The sequence below is a fragment of the Cydia splendana genome, chromosome 26, assembly GCF_910591565.1.
Source record: "Cydia splendana chromosome 26, ilCydSple1.2, whole genome shotgun sequence".
Taxonomy (NCBI): domain Eukaryota; kingdom Metazoa; phylum Arthropoda; class Insecta; order Lepidoptera; family Tortricidae; genus Cydia; species Cydia splendana.
The window spans coordinates 10,120,335-10,144,318 of NC_085985.1; the positions used below are offsets into that span (position 1 = coordinate 10,120,335).

The 23,984-nt window shown below is 41.5% G+C and overlaps 1 protein-coding gene across 1 annotated transcript in view; it reads left to right on the forward strand.

Moving 5' to 3' along the window:
• LOC134803083 (leucine-rich repeat serine/threonine-protein kinase 1) overlaps positions 1-23,984 on the forward strand; it is a 122,471-nt gene that overhangs the window by 83,083 nt on the left and 15,404 nt on the right. The window contains exons 37-50 of the mRNA XM_063775789.1: positions 324-453; positions 1,174-1,273; positions 2,332-2,447; positions 4,870-4,990; positions 5,984-6,153; positions 8,614-8,808; positions 10,220-10,387; positions 15,480-15,620; positions 16,209-16,311; positions 17,393-17,502; positions 18,412-18,534; positions 19,121-19,307; positions 20,312-20,425; positions 23,301-23,391. Coding sequence (XP_063631859.1) covers positions 324-453; positions 1,174-1,273; positions 2,332-2,447; positions 4,870-4,990; positions 5,984-6,153; positions 8,614-8,808; positions 10,220-10,387; positions 15,480-15,620; positions 16,209-16,311; positions 17,393-17,502; positions 18,412-18,534; positions 19,121-19,307; positions 20,312-20,425; positions 23,301-23,391 — 1,869 coding nt within the window. The remainder of the gene's footprint in view (positions 1-323; positions 454-1,173; positions 1,274-2,331; positions 2,448-4,869; positions 4,991-5,983; positions 6,154-8,613; positions 8,809-10,219; positions 10,388-15,479; positions 15,621-16,208; positions 16,312-17,392; positions 17,503-18,411; positions 18,535-19,120; positions 19,308-20,311; positions 20,426-23,300; positions 23,392-23,984) is intronic.

Consider the following 23,984-nt stretch of genomic DNA (forward strand, 5'->3'; position numbering starts at 1 on the left):
TTGTACTATCAGCATACAACCACTACAAATGCAATTCCATCTTCTCGATAATTCAACTATACCCTGTATCTTTAGGTATTTAAATAAAAGTAAACAAACAATTTGTACATTTTCGGGTAGTTATAACATTTATTGGTTAACCACCCAAATACAAAACCGCCTGGATCTGTCACTGAACGACCTGACTTTAACCTACATTATTTGATCGTGTAATGTTTTCATCTACCCTCAACTGGCTTGAGGAGCCATTTGAGGGTAGATTTTGTGTACTTTTATTTAAATACCTAAAGATACAGAGTATAGAGAATGATCTTTATACGCAGGTTTAGAGTGAAACAAGAAGGTGCCTGGTGTTCTCTGGAAGTGGCTCGGTCTCCGAGCATAGAAATAACTTTGCCGGCGCGAGTCTGTGTAGCGCGCCGTACTGACGGTCTGCCATTGGCTGGATACCAGGTAAGCAGAGGGCATCTGCAAATGCTTTCGTATGTATCTCTGTCTGTCTGTCTGTCTGTTTTTCTCTACGAGGTGCAATAGGGTTGTTGACACATGTTGAATTGTATAACTAAATCTAGTTAAATAGATAGAAAATGAGCAATTTATCACAATAAATTGGAAACTTAAAAAATATATAAGGATAATAATTTTTTTTTTTTTTAATAACATAATATAAACACTAAAAACTTATAAATAAAACATTTGACCTAAGTCGTAGTCGCTCGGTAGGGTGCCCAGAGTGATTCTTGAGGAAGGTTTAGGTGTATAATTTGTTAACCCGTGCGAAGCCGGGGCGGATCGCTAGAGTATTATAAAATCCGAACCTAAAATTAACCTGTAAAAAAAATGTGCATCCTTTTAGGTATATTTGATGGTCCTACCTATCCTAAGGAGTTTTATGAGGGGTCCCTTGGTTTCCCATAAAGTTTTAAGTCATAATGTATTGTTTGTCATATTATCGTTAGTCATAAAACTGAAACCGTTAACTTTTCAGGATTTTCGTAAGGTTATTCTGTAGATAGGTTAGGTTAAGTTTATTTTATGGCAATCCTGAAAAGTTAGGCGTTTCTGAGAAAAAACAATTATGACTAACGAACATTCGGGCAAACAATACATTATGACTTAAAACTATTTGGGAAACAATAGAGACCCGTTTTATGAGCCTGTATTTGTTTTTAGAGCATCAGTCTAGAACCTAATTTGGAGGCGCTGGCGCGGTTGCTAGCCGTACTCTCGGATCACGTGGATCTACTGTTAGAAGACTGGTATCCCTCGCTCGGTGAGTTTGCTAAACATTTCGATTACTTAAGACAATTTATTTTATTAAATTATACACAATAGGGTATTTGGCTACTATTAGTCAAATCAGTTTCTTTTTTCGAACTGCCAAAACGATTTTGCTACTATGGAATTTATATGAAACACTAGCATGTGACGTCACAATCAAATTACCTACTCTTTATAGTTTTACACGGAATTAAAGGTAAAAACAATGAAATTATATCGCAGTAGACCCGTTTGTGTAATTAAATAAGTTTTACACGGGTTTTAAAATAAAAATTGTGTCTAAAAATAACTGCTGTCTACATTTCTCTATTATTCTTCTAGTGCTTTATTTCATACATGGTGTAAAATAATTAATTTTAAATACAGTCAAATACCTTATTCGTATTTGAGATATGTACTTTAAAGTCAGTAGTCAGTTTTTCTACAAAACTAACTTTATTTGTTTGGTTATAATCAATTAATCATTTATTACAATACATACAAGAACTGTGCAAAAAGCTGGTCGATACTACCGGTGACCTGAGAGCTGGCAGCTTTCTCTCGCAGCGCATCAGTATTGCCATTCAGCGAGGGAATGCTGCTAGCATCTTTGGCACAACGCGGGGGCCTTTTTAGATTTATTTTAATTTAGATTAGTTTAGTTTTTAATTTTTGTTTCTAATTTTAGTTTTTAATCTTATTGATGTTACTCATTATATTGTATTCTTTATTATTCGCAATAAATACATACTAAATAATCGATATGTCGGCGGCCGATCGTAAGATCAGGCATATCGTGAAATTCCTAGGCATATCGTGAAAATCTTTGACTCGTTCCCTGAGTCGACGGAGCCCCGCTACGCGGGGCTCCTATTTCTGAGCAGTTTGCCCATCGGGCATTTGAAGCACCAACATATCCTACCTATGGATTGGTTTAATGTGACTATCGTCAAAACATTACACAGGAACATTACGATCTGCCTGATCTTACGATCGGCCGCCGACAGATACATACTGCTCCCGTATGATGTGTACTGAGTTTCGTAAGTGTTTTATTCTAATTTTGTCTAGGTACTCGTTTCGTCCACACTTCAGAGGGGCGATGCCTTATAACGCGTGTAGTGCCTTGCGCGCAATGCCTCGCGGCCTATGAGGACGAAGCTGAGCGTCCCGAACATTTAGCGCAGGTAACTGTTATACCCACTCAACCGTCCGGCCCGCGAGACTGTTTTCCTCTCAACCGTCCGGGTTTTTTTAGCGACGCACGCCCCACGCTGCACATCCACAACTTTCTACAAAAAAAAAAACTACAACTACACTGCCATCTATATTTTTTAGAGCTAACTATTTGGTTACGCTACGTTATTGCAGCAAGAGAATTAGTAAATAATGCCGAAATATTCCGTTAGATGGCTCTGAAATCAACCGTTCCTTCCACCCCTTGGGATAGTAAGGTTCCCGCGGACGGTTAAGAGCATTAGCCGTAAGCAGGTGGTCAAAATGTCCATAGGTGGCAAAACAGTGTCTTCAGTCACTGGTTTTGTCAATTTGGGCATCCCTCAAGGGTCGGCAACTGGCAACACATTATTTTTATTATTTATTAATGACCTCCCGTCGGCAATTACGAGTGGCAATTCTATTCTATTTGCGGATGATACAACAGTCATCGTCAACGCAAAAACGCACACGCAGCTTGCTGAACAAATTCACGAAGCAAGTGACCAACTGCAAACGTGGTTTTCCTCTAACGGCCTGCTCTTAAATATGGCCAAATCACATGTTATGATTTTTTCAGGACGTAACGCTGAAGTGCCACCGTGTATTGCTGACGGGCCTATGCCTATATGTAATGAGACCAAATTTCTAGGTTTTACACTTGACTCAAATCTGCATTGGAAGTGCCATGTTGACGGGCTATGTAATAGGTTGAGTAGTGCTATTTTTGCTATAAAAAAACTACAACCATTGATATCTAGGAAGTCACTGAAGGCCGTATATTTCTCGCATTTTCACTCCTTAATGTCATATGGTACGGTTATTTGGGGCAATTCCACGGATGCAAATCGCGTACTAATACTCCAGAAACGTGCGATACGGTTACTGGCAGGAGTTAAACCCAGGCACCCTTGTAAGGAACTATTTAAGCAAAATCGAATAATGTCGCACTACTCACTATACATATTCGAAGTATTGATGTTCGTTAGAAAAAACTTGCCACTGTTTAAACGTGTTGAGGTCACGGGCAAAATAATCAGATCCACGGGGAGACTCAGAACAGTGCCGCGACGCATGGCACTTTCATGCAAAAACCCGCGAGTAATCGGCCCGACATACTACGAGCGTCTACCCGCTGAATTACGAACGGAAACATCTGACGAAACATTTGAACGTCAACTGAGAGTCCTTTTATTGGATAATCCACTTTATTCTGTAAATGAGTATATGACCCTGACATTTTAAATTGAAAATTGAATCGTATAAATTTGACATGTTCTCAGTTATTGATTTATGTATATTGTAATATGTACCTAGTATTTTATTTAGAACATGACGATCATTAAGAGATACTCGTACTAAGTTATTACCGTATTTTGTTTTGACATGAATGGATAAATTGTTGACATAAGATTAATTATTGCAAGACATTTTTTAATTTGTATGTATTAAATAATATTATGTAAATATGAATGACGATCATAATATAAATTCGTGTAGATTAGTCTAGCATAATTTATAATGTAATTTAATATTATGAGAATAAATATCTAAATCTAAATCTAAATCATATTGGTTTCGGATACTATGCTATCGTCGGACGGTCAAGTGGATACAAAAGCCAACTTCATCTAACTAACTGGATTAAGTAAATATACTCGTCAACATAGTTTATAGTCTGACCGAATGGCACGTAATGAACAATATCTGGGAGACTGAGCTTTGCTCGGAAAACATACAGGGTGACCAGTGGCAAATTTCCGATTTAAAATCCAAATAATTTTCGATCGCGTAGTGCCAAGGAGACGCAGATGTTTTTTTTAGTTTCGCGAGTGTTGCGGATTAATTAGTGACAATGGATCGCTGGCCAGCAGAGCAGCGTGCACGTGCTATTGAGGCGTATCTAAAAAACGGCTTTTTATTCAGTACTGCAAGACCCTGAATTTGATTTTAATTATTTCTTCTAAAACTGTTACGTATTTAATCTGTCAGCTGACAATAGTCATTTTTCTGGTCCAAAAAACACAGAACAATAAAATAAAACCAGAAACGGGCTCCTAGGCGTAAGATGCCATATTAATTTTAATATACGCTACACTGTGATACACCGTCGGCTAATCTTATTGGAAGCTCGGTAGAAAATGTGAGTTTCAACAAATTAAATCCGCATTCATCATTTTTTATAAAAGTATACAGGTTTGGTTTATATATTTTAGTTTTTTTTTAATCAAATTTTGTATTCGGAAATCTGCCACTGGACACCCTGTATAGAAACTCAAAAATGCGCGTTTTCCTAGAGATAAGACCTAGCTCTAGCTAGATCGATTTTTCGCCCCCGAAAACGATGACGACGATTTTTCCATAGGATGTAATTATGATTTGATTGGTCGACAGGCACTGCAGCGTGCTGGGCTACGAGAAGAGAGGCGGGAGGGTAACGGGGCGGGGGCGGGGAGGGTGTCGCAGGACTCGCGGGCCTCCGACCAGGACAGCGGCGTCGGCGCAGACTCCGCCGGTAAGTCAACAGAGGGAGAAAGCTTAACATTTACATTGTACAGAAAGTCTCCAAGGCCTCGGCTCTACGCAGAGATGTACCTTCGGCTATTAATAATAATAATAATTTCAGCCTATAAACGTCCCACTGCTGGCCACAGGCCTCCTCTCATGCGCGAAAGGGCTTGGGCTATAGTCCCCACGCTAGCCCATACGGATTGGGGACTTCACATACCTTGTGATTTCTTCGCAGATGTATGCAGGTTTCCTCACGATGTTTTCCTTCACCGAAAAGCAAGTGATAAATATCAAATGATATTTCGTACATAAGTTCCGAAAAAATCATTGGTACGAGCCAGGATTTGAACCCGCGTCCTCCGGATTGAAAGTCGGACGTCATATCCACTCGGCCACCACCGCTAATTGCATTGCAAAGCCTAGGTCACATTTTACGTAAGACAAACTGTCTTAGCTTATTTTTTTCTTCAAGTTGTTACTGTGGTGTCATTTGACTAACAAACCTAAAATTATCATGACACCAATATTATTTTCAAAGTAATATACATATTTACTAACTTAGCATAAAATTTTTCCCTGTTTAAATTAGTGCCTGCAATCTACATCAAATAATTAACTGTTCTCTTTTTTTGTGCCAACCATTGCATAATTTTGTTGTACTTCGTGGATAATGTTGTTGGTTATGCATTAAGTTCATTCTAATTGTACTACTAAATGTAACATTATGCTGTTTGTTATCCCTAAAATGAATAAAATAAAATAAAATAAATATTTACAACCGGCCTACGTCCAGTGTTACGTCAAGTATAGCGCTCCTATAAACACGAATTTTGCACGCCAATAAATGGCTGAATGTAAATGGAGACCAGAATTATCACCCTGACATCTTGTAATGTACCTACATTCTTGCAAATAAACATTTATCTTATCTTATCTTATATATGTAACTTAAGTTATGAGTTGAATGTACTAAATGAAATATGTTTTTTTTTATCAGCGTCATCCCGGATCGGTTCCGTAGAGGGCACGCTCAGCACCCGCGAGGAAACGCCGTCCGAGGTCCACGGCTGGACCGTGGAGCAGTGCCTTCTGGCGGCGTGCACTGCACATAGCCTCGTGTGCCCCACACACGGGGGCATACCGCTGCAGCGAGTAGCGCCCGACGCGGTAAGAGACGTGTGTGACAGAGACAACACGGTTACTGTGGAGCAGTGCCTCCTAGCGGCGTGCACTGCACATAGCCTCGTGTGCCCCACACATGGGGGCATACCGCTGCAGCGAGTAGCGCCCGACGCGGTAAGAGACGTGTGTGACAGAGACAACACGGTTACTGTGGAGCAGTGCCTCCTAGCGGCGTGCACTGCACATAGCCTCGTGTGCCCCACACATGGGGGCATACCGCTGCAGCGAGTAGCACCCGACGCGGTAAGAGACGTGTGTGACAGAGACAACTCAACACGGTTACTGTGGAGCAGTGCCTCCTGGCGACGTGCACTGCACATAGCCTCGTGTGCCCCACACACGGGGGCATACCGCTGCAGCGAGTAGCGCCCGACGCGGTAAGAGACGTGTGTGACAGAGACAACACGGTTACTGTGGAGCAGTGCCTCCTGGCGACGTGCACTGCACATAGCCTCGTGTGCCCCACACACGGGGGCATACCGCTGCAGCGAGTAGCGCCCGACGCGGTAAGAGACGTGTGTGACAGAGACAACTCAACACGGTTACTGTGGAGCAGTGCCTCCTGGCGGCGTGCACTGCACATAGCCTCGTGTGCCCTACGCACGGGGGCATACCGTTGCAGCGAGTAGCGCCCGACGCGGTAAGAGACGTGTGTGACAGAGACAACTCAACACGGTTACTGTGGAGCAGTGCCTCCTGGCGGCGTGCACTGCACATATCCTCGTGTGCCCTACGCACGGGGGCATACCGTTGCAGCGAGTAGCGCCCGACGCGGTAAGAGACGTGTGTGACAGAGACAACTCAACACGGTTACTGTGGAGCAGTGCCTCCTGGCGGCGTGCACTGCACATAGCCTCCTTATAGTTGGCCTACCGAAATTTCGTTATCTGCCTCTCTATCGATCGAATAGGCAAGAGATAGAGAGGCAGAAACCGAACTTTCGATTTTGGTGTTTCGCGGTAGGCCCTGTGATTGTGCTAGTGACGTAGAGGACGCAGAGTTTTGCGAAATATTCCCTATTGACCGAGTGTTACCAAAGGTATGACAGTAAATACATAACAACATGGCGACAATCAGACATGTTGTGAAAAAAGTACTATGTCCCTAAACTTTCCTTAGGGAAGTAGGTCGCCGGCTGCAAAAAAGGGGCCTAGACTCGCGCTCCGGGTTTTTCCTGGTGCAAAGGCTGTCCATCGCAATTCAACGCGGTAACGCAGCGAGTGTGATGGGCACCTTTGCGCCGGGGGTAGCGCGGGAAGGCCTCTTTCAGTAGTTTTTAGGGTTCCGTACCCAAAGGGTAAAACGGGACCCTATTACTAAGACTCCGCTGTCCGTCCGTCCGTCCGTCCGTCTGTCACCAGGCTGTATCTTACGAACCGTGATAGCTAGACAGTTGAAATTTTCACAGATGATGTATTTCTGTTGCCGCTATAACAACAGATACTAAAAGGTACGGAACCCTCGGTGGGCGAGTCCGACTCGCACTTGTCCAGTTTTTTATATTCCTTGTTTTATTTTAGATATATTTAGGGTTCTTAAATTTAATTTAGCATTATTCATAGATATATTTAGTTCATATGTTATTGTCTTTTTCAATGAAATAAACCTTTGTCGTAGTGAGGTTACATTGAATGGGGGTGTAAAAATCAAGCTAATGCTTCTTTACTATTTTCGTTTTAAATATTAACAATTTACGATCTATGGTTGTTACTTTTACCAAGCATACTTTCAATGTAACACATTAAACTCTCGCGTTTTGTACACATATTTAATTACACAAACGGGTCTACTGTTGCTAACCAGCTGAAACCTCGGAATTTAAGGTAAAAACAATGAAATTAGGGTAATTCGCCACTAACGGGCCGGTTTTAGTAATTGGCCACCAAAAGAATTCATTTGGTGCGCCAGTAACTGGCCGGTTTTAGTAATTGGCCACCAAAAGAATTCATTCGGTGCGCCAGTAACTGGCCGGTTTTAGTAATTGGCCACCAAAAGAATTCATTTGGTGCGCCAGTAACTGGCCGGTTTTAGTAATTGGCCACCAAAAGAATTCATTTGGTGCGCCACTAACTGGCCGGTTTTAGTAATTGGCCACCAAAAGAATTCATTTGGTGCGCCAGTAACTGGCCGGTTTTAGTAATTGGCCACCAAAAGAATTCATTTGGTGGCCAATTACTAAAACCGGCCAGTTACTGGCAAATTACCCTATATCGCAGTAGACCCGTTTGTGTAATGAAATATTCTTACCTTAATTTTCCTAATGCCAGTAAATTTAACACTTTAAACTCTCGCGTTTTGTACACATATTTAATTACACATTGTGGTCTTTCCGTGACCACAGCTGGTGCAACTCAGCTGAAACGTCGGAATTAAAGGTAAAAACAATGAAATTATATCGCGGTAGGCCAGTAAATTTTTTAATGTTATTAATTTATTTTTTAACAGCTACTCCTCGACGTAGAGGAGGACCAACGAGCGCGTTGGGAGCACATAGTGCTAGAGTCAGTTGCTGGTCGCGGAGCCTTCGGTACCGTGATGGCGGCCGTGTGGAGGCCCCCTGGACAACAGGCGAGGAAGGTCGCGGTCAAGGCCCTGCAGCCCGTGCCACCGCCGAGGGCCCAACACCACCATGCCTACAAGGTATCATTGCATAAATTTACCAACGAGCGCGCTGGGAGCACATAGTGGTAGTCAGTCGCTGGTCGCGGAGCCTTCGGTACCGTGATGGCCGCCGTGTGGAGGCCTCCTGGACAACAGGCGAGGAAGGTCGCGGTCAAGGCCCTGCAGCCCGTGCCACCGCCGAGGGCCGCCCGTGACACCATCACGCTTACAAGGTATCGGCATTGCATACATTTAGATTTAGATTTATTTGTAATATGAAATTACGATATAAATTATATTACACTAATATGGCGGCCGACTTAGGGCCACTTGCGCCATCCCACTAACCCGGAGTTAAGCGGTTAAACCGTTAACCCAGTGTCATATTGTACTGGTAACCATGGTAACTCCAAGTTTAACCAGTTAACCCCGGGCTAGTGAAATGGGGCGAGTGGCACTTAGACGCCTTCATCAGTAACTGGCCGGAATAAGCACTACAACGGGGGTTAAGTCCGACTCACGCTTGACTGCTCATTTCCAATAGGGTTTCCTGTCATCTATAGGTAAAGAACTATTTAGTGTATTTTTATTTTATTTTAGACCCAGTAGTTTCGGAGATAAAGGGGGGGAATATAATTTGTTGGCTATTTTCTTAAATAACTTCTAACCTATGTATACTTATAAAAAAAAATTGTAATTCTCAAAATGAGCTCTTTCATTTGATATACAACACGATATAGTTTGAAAATCTTTATTTTTTAACTTTCTCATTTACCCCCCCCCCCTAAAGTGGCCCCCATGTTTAAAATTAATTTATTTACGTTACATGTCTATCTCTGGGTCACTAATTTACATATGTGTACCAAATTTCAACTTAATTGGTCCAGTAGTTTCCGAGAAAATAGGCTGTGCCAGACGGACAGACAGACAGACGCACGAGTGATCCTATAAAATAAATAAAATCACTTTATTTCAGACACATGTCCATATAAAAATTATGCTAATCCTAATATAAACTAAGAACTTAAACTAAGAGTTGCTTCAGTCGCCACATGACTAATCTTATAAAAAGAGTATAAGGAACCTATAAGAGTCTATAAGGGTTCCGTTTTTTCCTTGTGAGGTACGGAACCCTATAGTTCGTTTTTTTTAGCATTAGAAAGAACTTGAAAGAAGGTAAGCGATTTTGACATGTCTTTTAATCGAAAAACGCTTTTTTAAAATCAGTAGCTATTACTTATGAAAGCAGAAGAATATAAATGATCGTATTAGATTCATAATTGTTACATATTTGCCGTAACTTATTTTTAAAATGTGTTTTTCAATTAAAAGACAAATCAAGATTGTTTACCTAATTTCTAATGCTAAAAAAAACGAACTATAAAAAAGGAAGGAACAACTCTTTATATGTACACAACAATGTTTTATGTGTCTTTGTATGTATTCACAGGTCGCGCTAGCAAGATGGGAGCGATCGCCGACAGCGGGCGCCTGCCGCGCGTACTGCGGCCTGCGACAGGAACTAGGAGTGTTGAGGGTGTTGCGGCATCCACACGTGCTGCGTCTGCGGGCCGTCTGCGCCGCGCCGCTCGCGCTGCTACTAGAGAGGGCGCCACAGGTAACCTACCCGGCTTTTTACAGGTGGAATACCACCCTAAGATAGATATAGTTTGGCATGCCATTTCCGTCAGTAGAATAAGTTTTTGGCAAAAATTTCTTTTTTGGTACAAGCTTTTATCGCTGACTGTACTTTTCTTACGACAGACAACTAATAGTCATGGAGACAATTGTAAAAACCCCTAACACAATTAGGTTTCGTTGTTTCATCCCAGAGTTCCCATGGCCACCTCCTGTCTCCATCATCAGATCAGTTCGACATAGGGAATTCAATCTCGATCTCGCAATTTCAAGATCTCGCGAGATCTCGCACGAATTTTCGAGATTCAATCTCGTTGACAGGAAATCTCGATTTTAGCAATCTCGGTCAAGATCTTGATTAACTCTAAACTCAATTGGCTTCCAATCCGCCGCCGTAGAGATCTTCACACTCTTTCTCTTCTCTTTAATGTTCTTTTTACACCTTCTTCTCCTTTATACCTCTCTCAAAAATTTCAATTTCTGGCTGAAGGCAGTGGCCACCGTCTGCGTTCGAGCGCGAATTTATCACTTGCCATCCCTCCTCACAAATCTCGAGGATACAACAAGTCCTTCGCAGTGCGTCCAGTGAAGCTGTGGAATGAGCTGCCTGTTTCGCTCAGGCAGGCACAATCGGTTGCGTCGTTCAAGGAGAGGTTAAAGAAACTATGGTTATCTGATCTGACTGATTAATTTGTCTATATTTCTATTGTATAGTTGCTTTATATCGTTCTAATTCTTTCCAATTTTTAGTGTATTTTCCCCATTCCTTTTTGTGTAATATATGTATGTTTATCCTATAAATTTTATATGTATTTATATCCTTTATCTTTCTGGTACCTTATTGTACATTTTGCTGCATTTGTCACCCTCTTTTCACTTTCTCCTCTCATCTACTCAAAGGTTAACTGGAAGAGATCCCTCAAAGGGATAAGTTCGCCTTTGTACTTCTTACTAATTGTATGTTATTTTTAATATGTATTTTTGTACAATAAAGAGTTTACTACTACTACAAAAAAAAAAAAAAAAAAAGATATTTTCGAGATCTCGAACGAGATTGAAAGATTGATCCGTGTAAATTACTTTTTTTGGGGTAATCTTTTTGACCTTATGTTCATGTTGTTCAGGCAGTGCTATTGTATGCGGCCGGCATTAGCTGACGATAAAGCACTGTGGCGCGCTCTGTGCGGAAAAATCGGACGAACTTAACGTACCCAGTCACAATTATTTATGATTTTTGCTCGCACCCTACATTTTTTTGTAAGTTGCTGAGTGCTTGTCAAAAATATTAACTGAGCATGTTACTGCCTCTGCTTAAAATTTTGTAAAATTAAAAATATTTTTATTTAATACCACTTTTTCATAATTTCATGCAAATTAGAGCAACATGCATATTATTTGTTTTTTTTTTAATAAAAGTAGTTTTTTTTATTAAATGTTGATTAATTTGTTGGTCTTCAAAATAAATCATGACGTGCTTGAATGTTCAAAATAACACATTTTTAATTACTTTGTCAAATCTCGATCTCGTCTAGATTAATCTCGATCTCGAGAGTGTGACGATCGAGATCTCGAAACACCCTATCTCGATTCAGATTTTTCGTGCGAGATCTCGAATCGCCAATCTTGGTGCGAGATTGCATTCCCTAGTTGACAATACCATATTATTATTGTATTGTCATCAGAACTACATACAGCTGGCAATTTTCATGACGCTACGATCCTTGGAAGATGGTTAAATTAGTTACTGTGGAGTGTAGACTGTAGCTTTTCGTGATGGGGGTTCGTTGGGAGAAGCGTAGAAACTCGCCGCTGGAACGCGCTGGCCGCTGTGCTGTCTCGAAGTCCGCTATACCTCCATTTACCGGTATATGTGTTGTGTGAAATAAAAACACATATGTCTGATTTTAATTACTGGAGAGTGTTCAGGCAAGTGATAGAGTTAAGCTCTCTGAGTTCTCTGAAAAAGCTACAAACGGCTCGGGTTTATATAGGAATGGCCGGGCGGTATGTATCTCTGAACTAGTGGATATTACATGCAGAGTCAGTTTTATTTATTTCTGCCAATCTCGTTAATTATAAGCACGTATGAAAGGAGCACGAATCCTAGACTTATAAATAGGTACAATATTAAGCACGTATGAAAGGAGCATGAATCCTAGACTTATAACTAGATATAAAACATTCCACGCAATTCATTTGACATAATATACGAGCACAAAGTAAAACATGATATACAAAAGTAAAAATAGTAACCTAAACGTAAAGACTAATTAAACACATACATGAACCCTAATAGCTATTTACGACAGTCTCCCCCACGTGTGTCAACACCGTCTTCATGCGCGGAGTAAATGGGGATAAGTCTAGAAACTGGGCGGCGGACGTCACCTGCGCGTGTGCGAACAATGGCCACTCTCACATGACCATCTGGGCCAGGAAATAGCTGGGCGATTACGCCTCTGGGCCACGTTCCTCGTGGCATGGAGCTATCCGCAATGATGACTACGTCACCTTCATGCAGTTTTCTCACGTTTTGATGAGCACCGGGCCTAGGGAGGAGGCTGGGTCGGTATTCCCGCTGCCAGCGCCTCCAAAATTGGTCGGCTAGCGTTTGCGCTGTTTTCCACGAAGAGAGTGACATAGTTGCGTCTGTGAAGACACCCAGTGGCGACATGGCACTTGATCGACCGATAAGAAAGTGATTCGGCGTCAGGGCTTCGATGTCTAAATCTGGATTCACTGGTGTCAGCGGTTTGGAATTGACTATGTGCTCTGATTCTAGCAGTAAAGTATGTAGAACTTCTTCGTGAGGTGCTCTTTCTTTCAGTACTACTTTTAATGCGGTTTTAACGCTGTAACCTAAACGTAGAGACTAATTAAACACATACATGAACCCTAATAGCTATTTACGACAGTTACCTTAGATTCCATTACATGTTAGTTACATACAGGTCGAGAGTTCCTATGGTCACCTCCTATCTCCATCATCAGATCAGTTCGACAGTACCATATTATTGTATTGTCATCAGAACTACATACAGCTGCCAATTTTCATGACGCTACGATCCTTGGAAGATGGTTAAATTAGTTACCTTAGATTCCATTACATGTTAGTTACATACAGGTCGAGACTTCCTATGGTCACCTCCTATCTCCATCATCAGATCAGTTCGACAGTACCATATTATTGTATTGTCATCAGAACTACATACAGCTGCCAATTTTCATGACGCTACGATCCTTGGAAGATGGTTAAATTAGTTACCTTAGATTCCATTACATGTTAGTTACATACAGGTCGAGAGTTCCTATGGTCACCTCCTATCTCCATCATCAGATCAGTTCGACAGTACCATATTATTGTATTGTCATCAGAACTACATACAGCTGCCAATTTTCATGACGCTACGATCCTTGGAAGATGGTTAAATTAGTTACCTTAGATTCCATTACATGTTAGTTACATACAGGTCGAGAGTTCCTATGGTCACCTCCTATCTCCATCATCAGATCAGTTCGACAGTACCATATTATTGTATTGTCATCAGAACTACATACAGCTGCCAATTTTCATGACGCTACGATCCTTGGAAGATGGTTAAATTAGTTACCTTAGATTCCATTACATGTTAGTTACATACAGGTCGAGAGTTCCTATGGTCACCTCCTATCTCCATCATCAGATCAGTTCGACAGTACCATATTATTGTATTGTCATCAGAACTACATACAGCTGCCAATTTTCATGACGCTACGATCCTTGGAAGATGGTTAAATTAGTTACCTTAGATTCCATTACATGTTAGTTATATACAGGTCGAGAGTTCCTATGGTCACCTCCTATCTCCATCATCAGATCAGTTCGACAGTACCATATTATTGTATTGTCATCAGAACTACATACAGCTGCCAATTTTCATGACGCTACGATCCTTGGAAGATGGTTAAATTAGTTACCTTAGATTCCATTACATGTTAGTTACATACAGGTCGAGAGTTCCTATGGTCACCTCCTATCTCCATCATCAGATCAGTTCGACAGTACCATATTATTGTATTGTCATCAGAACTACATACAGCTGCCAATTTTCATGACGCTACGATCCTTGGAAGATGGTTAAATTAGTTACCTTAGATTCCATTACATGTTAGTTACATACAGGTCGAGAGTTCCTATGGTCACCTCCTATCTCCATCATCAGATCAGTTCGACAGTACCATATTATTGTATTGTCATCAGAACTACATACAGCTGCCAATTTTCATGACGCTACGATCCTTGGAAGATGGTTAAATTAGTTACCTTAGATTCCATTACATGTTAGTTACATACAGGTCGAGAGTTCCTATGGTCACCTCCTATCTCCATCATCAGATCAGTTCGACAGTACCATATTATTGTATTGTCATCAGAACTACATACAGCTGCCAATTTTCATGACGCTACGATCCTTGGAAGATGGTTAAATTAGTTACCTTAGATTCCATTACATAGTTACATACAGACCTAATAAAAGCTTGTTAAAAAAGCGACAAATTTGAATAATTTTGGCTCGAAGGCTCAATTTCAATACAAAATTTGAATTTCGCGCCTTCTTCTACTGACAGGGTCGGTTTGCCAGAGTATTCAATTCATGTTATAGTTGGTCAAGCAGATCTTGTCAGTAGAAAAAGGCGGCAAATTTGAAAAATGTAGGCGCGAAGGGACATCGTCTCATAGAAAATTTGGTTTTCGCGCCTTTTTCTACTGACAAGATTTGCTTGACCATCTTTATATCTCTATATATTTTGACGACCGGTCTGGCCTAGTGGGTAGTGACCCTGCCTGCGAAGCCGATGGTCCTGGGTTCGAATCCCAGTAAGGGCATTTATTTGTGTGATGAACACTAATATTTGTTCCTGAGTCATGGGTGTTTTCTATGTATATAAGTATGTATTTATCTATACATATAAGTATGTATATCGTCGCTTAGCACCCATAATACAAGCTTTGCTTAGTTTGGGGCTAGGTTGATCTGTGTAAGATGTCCCCAATATTTATTTATTTATTTTTATTCGTTTTTTTTTCTAAGGGTGCACTAGACAACATCTTGCGCGCGTACGGCGGCATGGGCGCTAGAGTGGGCGCGCGCGCCGCTCGAGCGCTCGCGCTGCAGCTAGCGCGCGCTCTGGAATATTTACACGCGCAACGCGTGCTGTATAGAGACCTGAAGGTATGTTGGACATTTTTGGGTTAACAATGATTATTTTGGAGTTATTTGCTTTAATGGGATAGCAAGATGTAAAAAGATTGGTTATAATTTTACATTAAAATGGAGTTTTAATATTGGTGATCATTTACTATTTTTGGGTTAACAATTATTAGTTCTGTGTCAGTTTCTTTAATAGGATAGCAAGATGTAAAAATTAGGTTATCATTTCACATTAAAATGGAGATTCAAATTTGGTGATCATTTACTATTTTTGGGTAAACAATGATTAGTTTGGTGTCATTTGCTTTAGAAGGATAGCAAAATGTATTTTTTTTTTAATAATTTCACATTAAAATGGAGTTTTAATATTGGTGATCATTTATTATTTTTGGTGGTAAAAATGATTTTCTTGATGTTAAATTTTATTATATTTGGTCTTGTATTGTGCAGTGGTAACTTGGTCTCACGCGGTACAGGCCTAGCCTAGTGCGGGGACCCCTGGAAATTCTGTATTATTTAACCCACGCTATGCACCCAGCCGATGTCACAATTTCTGTATTGCACTGTCTGTTTTGTGTGAAATAAACTTATTTTTATCTTTATCTTTAGTCTGAGAACGTGTTGGTGTGGGAGATGCCGGATGTGGCGACAGCCGTGGCTGCTGAACTGAGCCCGGCGCCCATCCCAGTGCTCGTCAAACTAGGAGATTACGGTAATAGACCGCGGGCCAGGAGCAAATATCGTCAGTCATCGCCTCCCGGTTGATACTTTGCCAGATGATAGTTTAATTGATATCATGAATTAAAAAAACCGGGCAAGTGCGAGTCGGACTCGCGCACGAAGGGTTCCGTACCATAATGCAAAAAAAAAAACGAAAAAAAGCAAAAAAAAAACGGTCACCCATCCAAGTACTGACCACTCCCGACGTTGCTTAACTTTGGTCAAAAATCACGTTTGTTGTATGGGAGCCCCATTTAAATCTTTATTTTATTCTGTTTTTAGTATTTGTTGTTATAGCGGCAACAGAAATACATCATCTGTGAAAATTTCAACTGTCTAGCTATCACGGTTCGTGAGATACAGCCTGGTGACAGACGGACGGACGGACGGACAGCGAAGTCTTAGTAATAGTTTTACCGTTTTACCCTTTGGGTACGGTACCCTAAAAATAGTCAGCCGGTTGTGTCGCGGTGGAAAGACCGTCAGTTGATCACAAGAACATGTAATTATTAAATAAATTTAAGTATTTTCTTTTTCAGTCTTCGTCTCTCGATTGATACTTTGCCAGATGATAGTTTAGATCAGCGATCGGCAACCTTTTAGCAGCCAAAGGCCACATAGTAGTTATCGAAGTTGACGCGGACCGCACTTTGGTAATATTTTGTGACTTTAGCAGACATTGTCGTTTGTCAATATTACATACAAAATAGCCAGGGAGGCTCGCGGGCCGCCAGCGAAAGGTTCGCGGGCCGCATGCGACCCGCGGGCCGCCTGTTGCCGACCGCTGATTTAGATGCTATTATAAAGAAAAAAAACCGTCAGCCGGTTGTATAGCGGTGGAAAGACCGTCAGTTACTTGCATAGACATGTAAAAATGACGATGAATAACGATGAGAATTTTTTTATATGTTTCGGTTTTTTTTTTAATCTTTGAAGTCTTGTATTTTTTTATTATTCCCATATGTTTTTTAAGTTTCCAATTTATTGTGATAATTTTCTCATTTTCTATCTATTTAACTAGATTTAGTTATACAATTCAACATGTGTCATCAACCCTATTGTTTGTGGTGCAGGTATAAGCCGGCTCGCACCCCCATCGGGCACGAAGGGGTTCGGCGGCACCGAGGGCTTCATGGCGCCCGAGATCATGCGCTACAACGGCGAACAAGAATACAACGAGAAGGTACAAGTCACTCGCGAACTTCAATAGGGAATATTAGGGAAAGCTCTGCGTAGGTGGCACCACTAGCACATACAGTAAACAAACCTCATTGACATCATCAGTGACGCATCATGCGTCACTAGGTCAATCACATGGCCTACCGTGAAACACGACAATCGAAAGTTCGGTTTGTGCCTCTCTATCACTCTTGCTTATTCGATCGATAGAGAGGCAGATAAAGAAAATTCGATTTTCGCGTTCCGCGGTAGGCCACCTGTAAACAAACCGCCTTGGTGCATCAATGTCATAGTGAAAACTTGACAAAAAACTGTTTAAGGCCTAGTATGTATAAGTTACTCTATGGTTTACTAAACAAATTATAACTGCACTCTGGCGGCAGAACATTGCAGTAATACTCCCTATTATTGTTGAATCTCAAGTATTAACCTTATTTCTTAAGGATTTCAGGTACTGTTTATGTATTGAGTCTTAGGATATGAGGGTTATACATTTTGTATTTTTTTTTTGTAACGTAGAATGTAGAATGAATCCGTCATACAAACAACGATACCTTTTTTAATCAAACCACAGAAGAAATAATAGTACTACCGTACAGAAAGGACACTTCCTACAAACCCGATGTTTGACAGCGATTCAGGGTCGAATCATCTAATATATAGCACTATCCCTTTCGGCTATTTAGGGTTGGCAAAATTCAAGTGATTATCTTATCTGTGGTCGTGCACGCACTATGAAGTCAAGTGGTGCCAACCCTAATAATTGCTCGGAGCAATGCTGAGCCGAGTTCGACCGAAGTGTCTCCCCACTGATCAAACTGTGTCTGTACCAAACACTATCGTTTTGGCATTAATAATATGTATCAGGAATTTTCACAAACACTGTTAAACAAAATGTTTTCTGTCTACTTAGGTGGATTGCTTCTCGTTCGGCATGCTTCTGTACGAGATCGTGACGCTGCGGCAGCCGTTCGAAGGTCACGAGGCCGTCAAAGAAGCTATCCTAGATGGCGCGCGGCCCTCTTTAACGCCAAGGGTAAGTTGTAGTTAAGCTCCATTTTAAACGGAACATCTCAGGATTTTAACATGACTTCTTCCTCGCGTTATCCCGGCATTTTGCCTCGGCTCATGGGAGCCTGGGATGCGCTTGACAACTAATCCCAAGAATTGACGTAGGCACTAGTTTTTACGAAAGCGACTGCCATCGGACCTTCCAACCCAGAGGGGAAAATAAGCCTTAATGGGATTAGTCCCGTTTCCTCACGATGTTTTCCTTCACCGAAAAGCAAATGGTAAATATCAAATGTTATTTCGTACATAAGTTCCGATAAACTCATTGGTACGAGCCGGGGTTTGAACCCGCGACCTCCGAATTGAAAGTCGCACGCTCTTACCGCTAGGCCACCAACGCTCTATTTATTTTAACATGACTGTAAACGATACGTTTAATGCTGTGATTTTTATTTATTTTTTTAATTCGATGTCGGCACTAATAACTAAATGTATCCTGGTCACGGCACCAAATTGTAAAAGTGACTAATTTAGTTATTAAAGTATGATCGAGGAATAGGTGTCTCCTCTTTTGGCATTGTCTTGTTGATCGATCTTATTTCATGAATCAGGATCTACAATATCCCTGCAACATTCTGGAAACTATGCGCCGCTGTTGGCGCGGCGCTCCGGAGCTGCGACCCTCCGCTGCCGCTCTAGTATCCGCCGCGGCCGCTCCGGAGTTCACCGCTTTGCTCGACGCAGCCGCCTCTCGCGCCTCGCTAGCCGCCACCGCTGTGGCCCTACGACATGTCACAGGTGACTACAATACGGTCACGCTCCGGGATTGTTGAACCATTTAGGGTCCTAGCTTTTGTTTTATACCTCATCGGTGGCAAACAAGCATACGGCCCGCCTGATGGTAAGCAGTCACCGTAGCCTATGGACGCCTGCAACCCCAGAGGTGTTACATTCGCGTTGCCGACCTTTTAAAAACCTGTACACTCCTTTTTTGAAGAACCCCATACTGTAGACCCTGGAGAAAACCTCGGAAGCTCATTCCACAGCCGGAGCGTCCGCGGGAGAAAATTCCTCTTAAATCGCACAGTACGTGACCATTTAGGTTCTAGGGTGTGAGGATGAACACCCTGCCGACGGCGAGCGGAGCGGTGATAGAAAGCGGCCGTTGGCATCATGTCAAACAATTCCTCAGGGCACAGCCCATTGTGCAAGCGGTAGAACACACACACCTAGCTAAATTGGTTGTTCCAAGCTTACGCTATGGAATGTCCAATTTAGCTAAAACCTTAATACAGAACATTGGTAATTGTTGACGACCGTCTAATGTCAAATTTTGAACTTGCGACCTTTCGGAACACCTAAGCTGTCTCGAGTAAGCAGAGCAGACAGGCTGTCTGCTCTGCTTACTCGACCCTCTGTGACTTTCAGTCGAAATTGTAATTTTGCCAACAGACGTGCTTAATAGGGTATTTGACTGTATTTAAAATAAATTAATTTAGACCATGCATGAAATAAAGCACCAGAAGATTAATAGAAAAACGTGGACAGCAGTTATTTTTAGATACATTTCTAGTTTTAAACCCGTATAAAACTATAAAGAGTAGGTAATTTGATTGTGACGTCACATGCTAGTGTTTCATATAAATTCCATAATAGCAAAATCGTTTTGACAGTTCGAAAAAAGAAACTGATTTGACTAGTAGTCAAATACCCTATACAAATATTCATTTTGATTTCGTTATCCATCAAAGTGATAATACACACAAAAGGTGTACATATTTTAATAACTTGATATTTTGCAGACGAGGGAGCCCCCGGGTGGGAGGTGTGGTGCGGCGGGGAGCCTGAAAGGATACACACTCTACTGTGCACGGAACATCACATCACGCAGCAACACGCTATCCGAGTACCGCCAGGTTAGAGTCATACATACATACATACATATAATCACGCCTATTTCCCGGAGGGGTAGGGAGAAGTGGAAGTGGGAGTTGGAAGGGGTAGACCTCGGCGGACTTTCTCTGATCAGATCGGGGAAATCCTGAAGAAAGGCCATGTCAAGAGCACCCTAAACCGGCGAGTGTGTGTGAGGAATGTTATGAAAGTGTATAGGAAGCCAAAGAGGTATGTCAGGATCATAGCAAGTGGAAATCCGTGGTCTCTGCCTAGGTTAGAGTCAGACCAAGAATAGTCTGCAGCGGATTTGATAGCCCACGCAGTGCAAGTGTTATTTTAAACGTTATGGGGGTCCAGGCAGGAGGAGCAATGATAGCAGCGGTATAGTCAGTTAAATAATGAACATTTATTGAAATGTATCGTCGTCTTATATACTATTCCTAAACCTACGAAAAACAGAAAGATAGGTATCTTAGAACTGCAGAATCTAATCTACCCTTTGACGTAAATCGCGCCTCTCTATTAGAGTGCGATGGCATATTTTCTATCCCGCTCACAATCGCCGGTTGCATGAAGTGGGTAGTAGAAAATACAGCAATTCAGGACTACCGCGGAGAATGTCGCTTTCGAGAGTAGCACGCCCTGTCTTCCATCTCGCTCCAACCGTTGCGTAAATACGTGCGCGCCGCCTGCGCGCGCCTCAGTTGCGTCCGGCCGTCGATGTGAGGGCATGTCCCATAACGTCAAACTTCTATGAAATTATGACGTATAAATGACACTTGCACTGCGTGGGCTATCAAATCCGCTGCAGACTTTTTTTGGTCCGACTCTAGTCATTCACGTTTTCCTTAGAGCATTTAATAACTGGAGTCGCCTTTAAGAGCTTACCCCTCTGACGAAAAACTTTCACAATCGTGCAAACTTTTGTATGGACTGACATGGCTATAGAAATAGCAATACATTTGACGTCCCCTCCCCCGCAAAAATCGGCAGACTGTTTCGTAAAGAAAATGACAGCGATGACATCTCCAGTTACTAAATGCTTTAAAACATTTTCGGTCAAGCCAGTGGCAAACAAGCATAAGGCCTGCCTAAAGGTAAGCGTCACCGTAGCCTATGGAAACTTGTTAATATATCTCACTCGCAGATGCTAAAATTATAGCGCGATTGCTATAGCAAATTGCTAGGTTTAAAAATATAACTTATATGTCATAAATAGTAGCTTAAGTCTATAGGTATATATAGAGATGCACCGGATATTCGGTTGCTATCCGGTATCCGGCCTATCCGGCCCTTATTTTAATATCCGGCCGGATACCGGTTAGTGCCCTACTATCCGGCCGGATACCGGATAGTAACTTTGCTTGATTTCGGAGTAAACAAATTGGATTTAAGAAACAGTCACGGTCATAATCGTACTCGTTTATTATTTCGAAACAATTTAAACATTCCTGTCACTTGCTCGCGCACTCAGTTAGAACCTAGAAATGAGTCCGCGCGAACGTTCACTACGAAACAGGTCAAAACCTGCACAATGCGCAACTGAATAACCGAATTGTAGGTATAGTTCCGCCGGCCGAATATTCGGCGGCCGGATACCGGATATTGGTCAGTCCGAATATCCGGTATCCGGCCAAACAACTATCCGTTGCATCTAGGTATATGAACTAGTGGCCGACCAAACATTTGGTTTCGTTTTCGGCAGAGTTTCGGCCAAAATCGGAGTTCCGGTTCAGTATCATTGGCATCAAACTTACCGAAACTAGAAACGGATCGGAAACTTGCGTTCCTAATTTTTTACAAGGGGTTGTGCACAAATCACGCGAGATGTTTTCGGCTACTTTTTGACCCCCCCTTGGTGATATTTGGTGAGGTTTTTGACTACTCCCCCCCTCCCCCACATAACCTCACGTGTATTTTTTAGAATTTTTTTCATTCGACATTATTTTAAGATAAGTAGCATTTCGTAAAATAGACTCACTATTTTGAAGTGCGGAGTGAAGATTTATGTTTAACGAAACCGAGAAAAAGTAGGTAGGTATTTTTCCGTTCTCTGTAGAAAAATGCACGTGAGGTCTCCTTATACACCCCACCCCCAACGTGATCTGTCGTGATTTTTTCGTGACCCCCCACCCCCCTATCGAATCTGGCGTGATTTGTGCACAAGCCCGAAGTATTTGCATAAGTTATTATGAATATTATTTATTACATCATATGCTCCTGCCCCTGTCATGATGTACACAGAAACAGAATAGAAAGATTACAAAAAATATTCATAAAGGCTCTTGAATTCCGAACAGGTAGAAATTACGAAAGTTACGCCTCCTCCTTAGCCAGTTACAATCTTCAATCTCTTTCCATAAGACGCTCCTGTACTTATTTAATTTTCTTATTCAAAATATTCAATAATTTAGTAGATGCCCCTGAACTTTTAGAAAATATAGATTTACGCGTACCCCGCAGAACAGAACGTAGTTGTCGAAATAAAATGTTATTTAGTATCAAAAGCAGCAGAACTAAACATGCGCAGCACTAATACATTAAACGCACATGTAGGTTGTACAATGTAAAGTGCCTAAACGTAGACATATTTAGCAGCTCACTAAGATTGTTTAAAAAATTAGTTTTTTCTTCTTTAAAATAAAAAACACCTGTATGACCACCTAAATTAAGATTTCCTCGCATATCTCGTCACACATACTAGTACATATGCATGTCATTTATACGTAGTATTAAGTTTTTATTATAATATTTGTTTACATATAGGAAACTATAAGTCTATTACTAGAAGAATGTTACTATATATACTTATCTGTTTTATAAGACTGTTTGTTTCTTAATAAATAAAAAAATAATATGCTAGTGGATTAACCAAAGTTATTTGAATGTTAACAGACGGCGAGGTGCCGGTGACGGTGACCGCGCTGTGCCGCGTCGGCGCCAACGTGTGGGCCGGGGACAGCACGGGCCGGGTTTCTGTTTACTCGTAAGTATAGGGACCGTCCGCGTTGGAGGCCGCGTCTTGTGGCCTGAAACGGAAACATAAACAAAGCAAGTGCTGCCATCTACCGTTCTCGTACGTTTCCTTGTGCATAGTAGGTTCTGCCATCTTGTGGGCTACATCGGCAGCATAAATTTCACATTTACGCCTCGCGCCAAAAATTTGACGGCTCCTGTGCTGCCCCCTATAGTTCACGCTCCCTACCATCAAATTTTACGTGTTTGTACAGCCTAATCCTTTTAGAACTTTGAATTTACCGAAAAAAGTGCCTTCAATATACATAAACGCAATATTTTACCGGCAAAATCGCAATTTCCTTGTTTTCCATATATCGAAACGACCTCTAACGTTACATGGTGACGTCACGATGTATTTTTATTTTATTTTATTTATTTGGGGCATCACCAGCAATACAAAAAGTAAAAGCAAAGCAAAGTAAAGCAGTATTGCCATTTTGTTAGAAGCGTTTCGTCAGTAAAGTGCGGGTGCCAGACTTTGACCATCATTTGTGACTTTTGTATTGCTTCAAGACAATGGGTCCCGTACAGACATTTGATCCTCAAAAAGAACCTGATCGA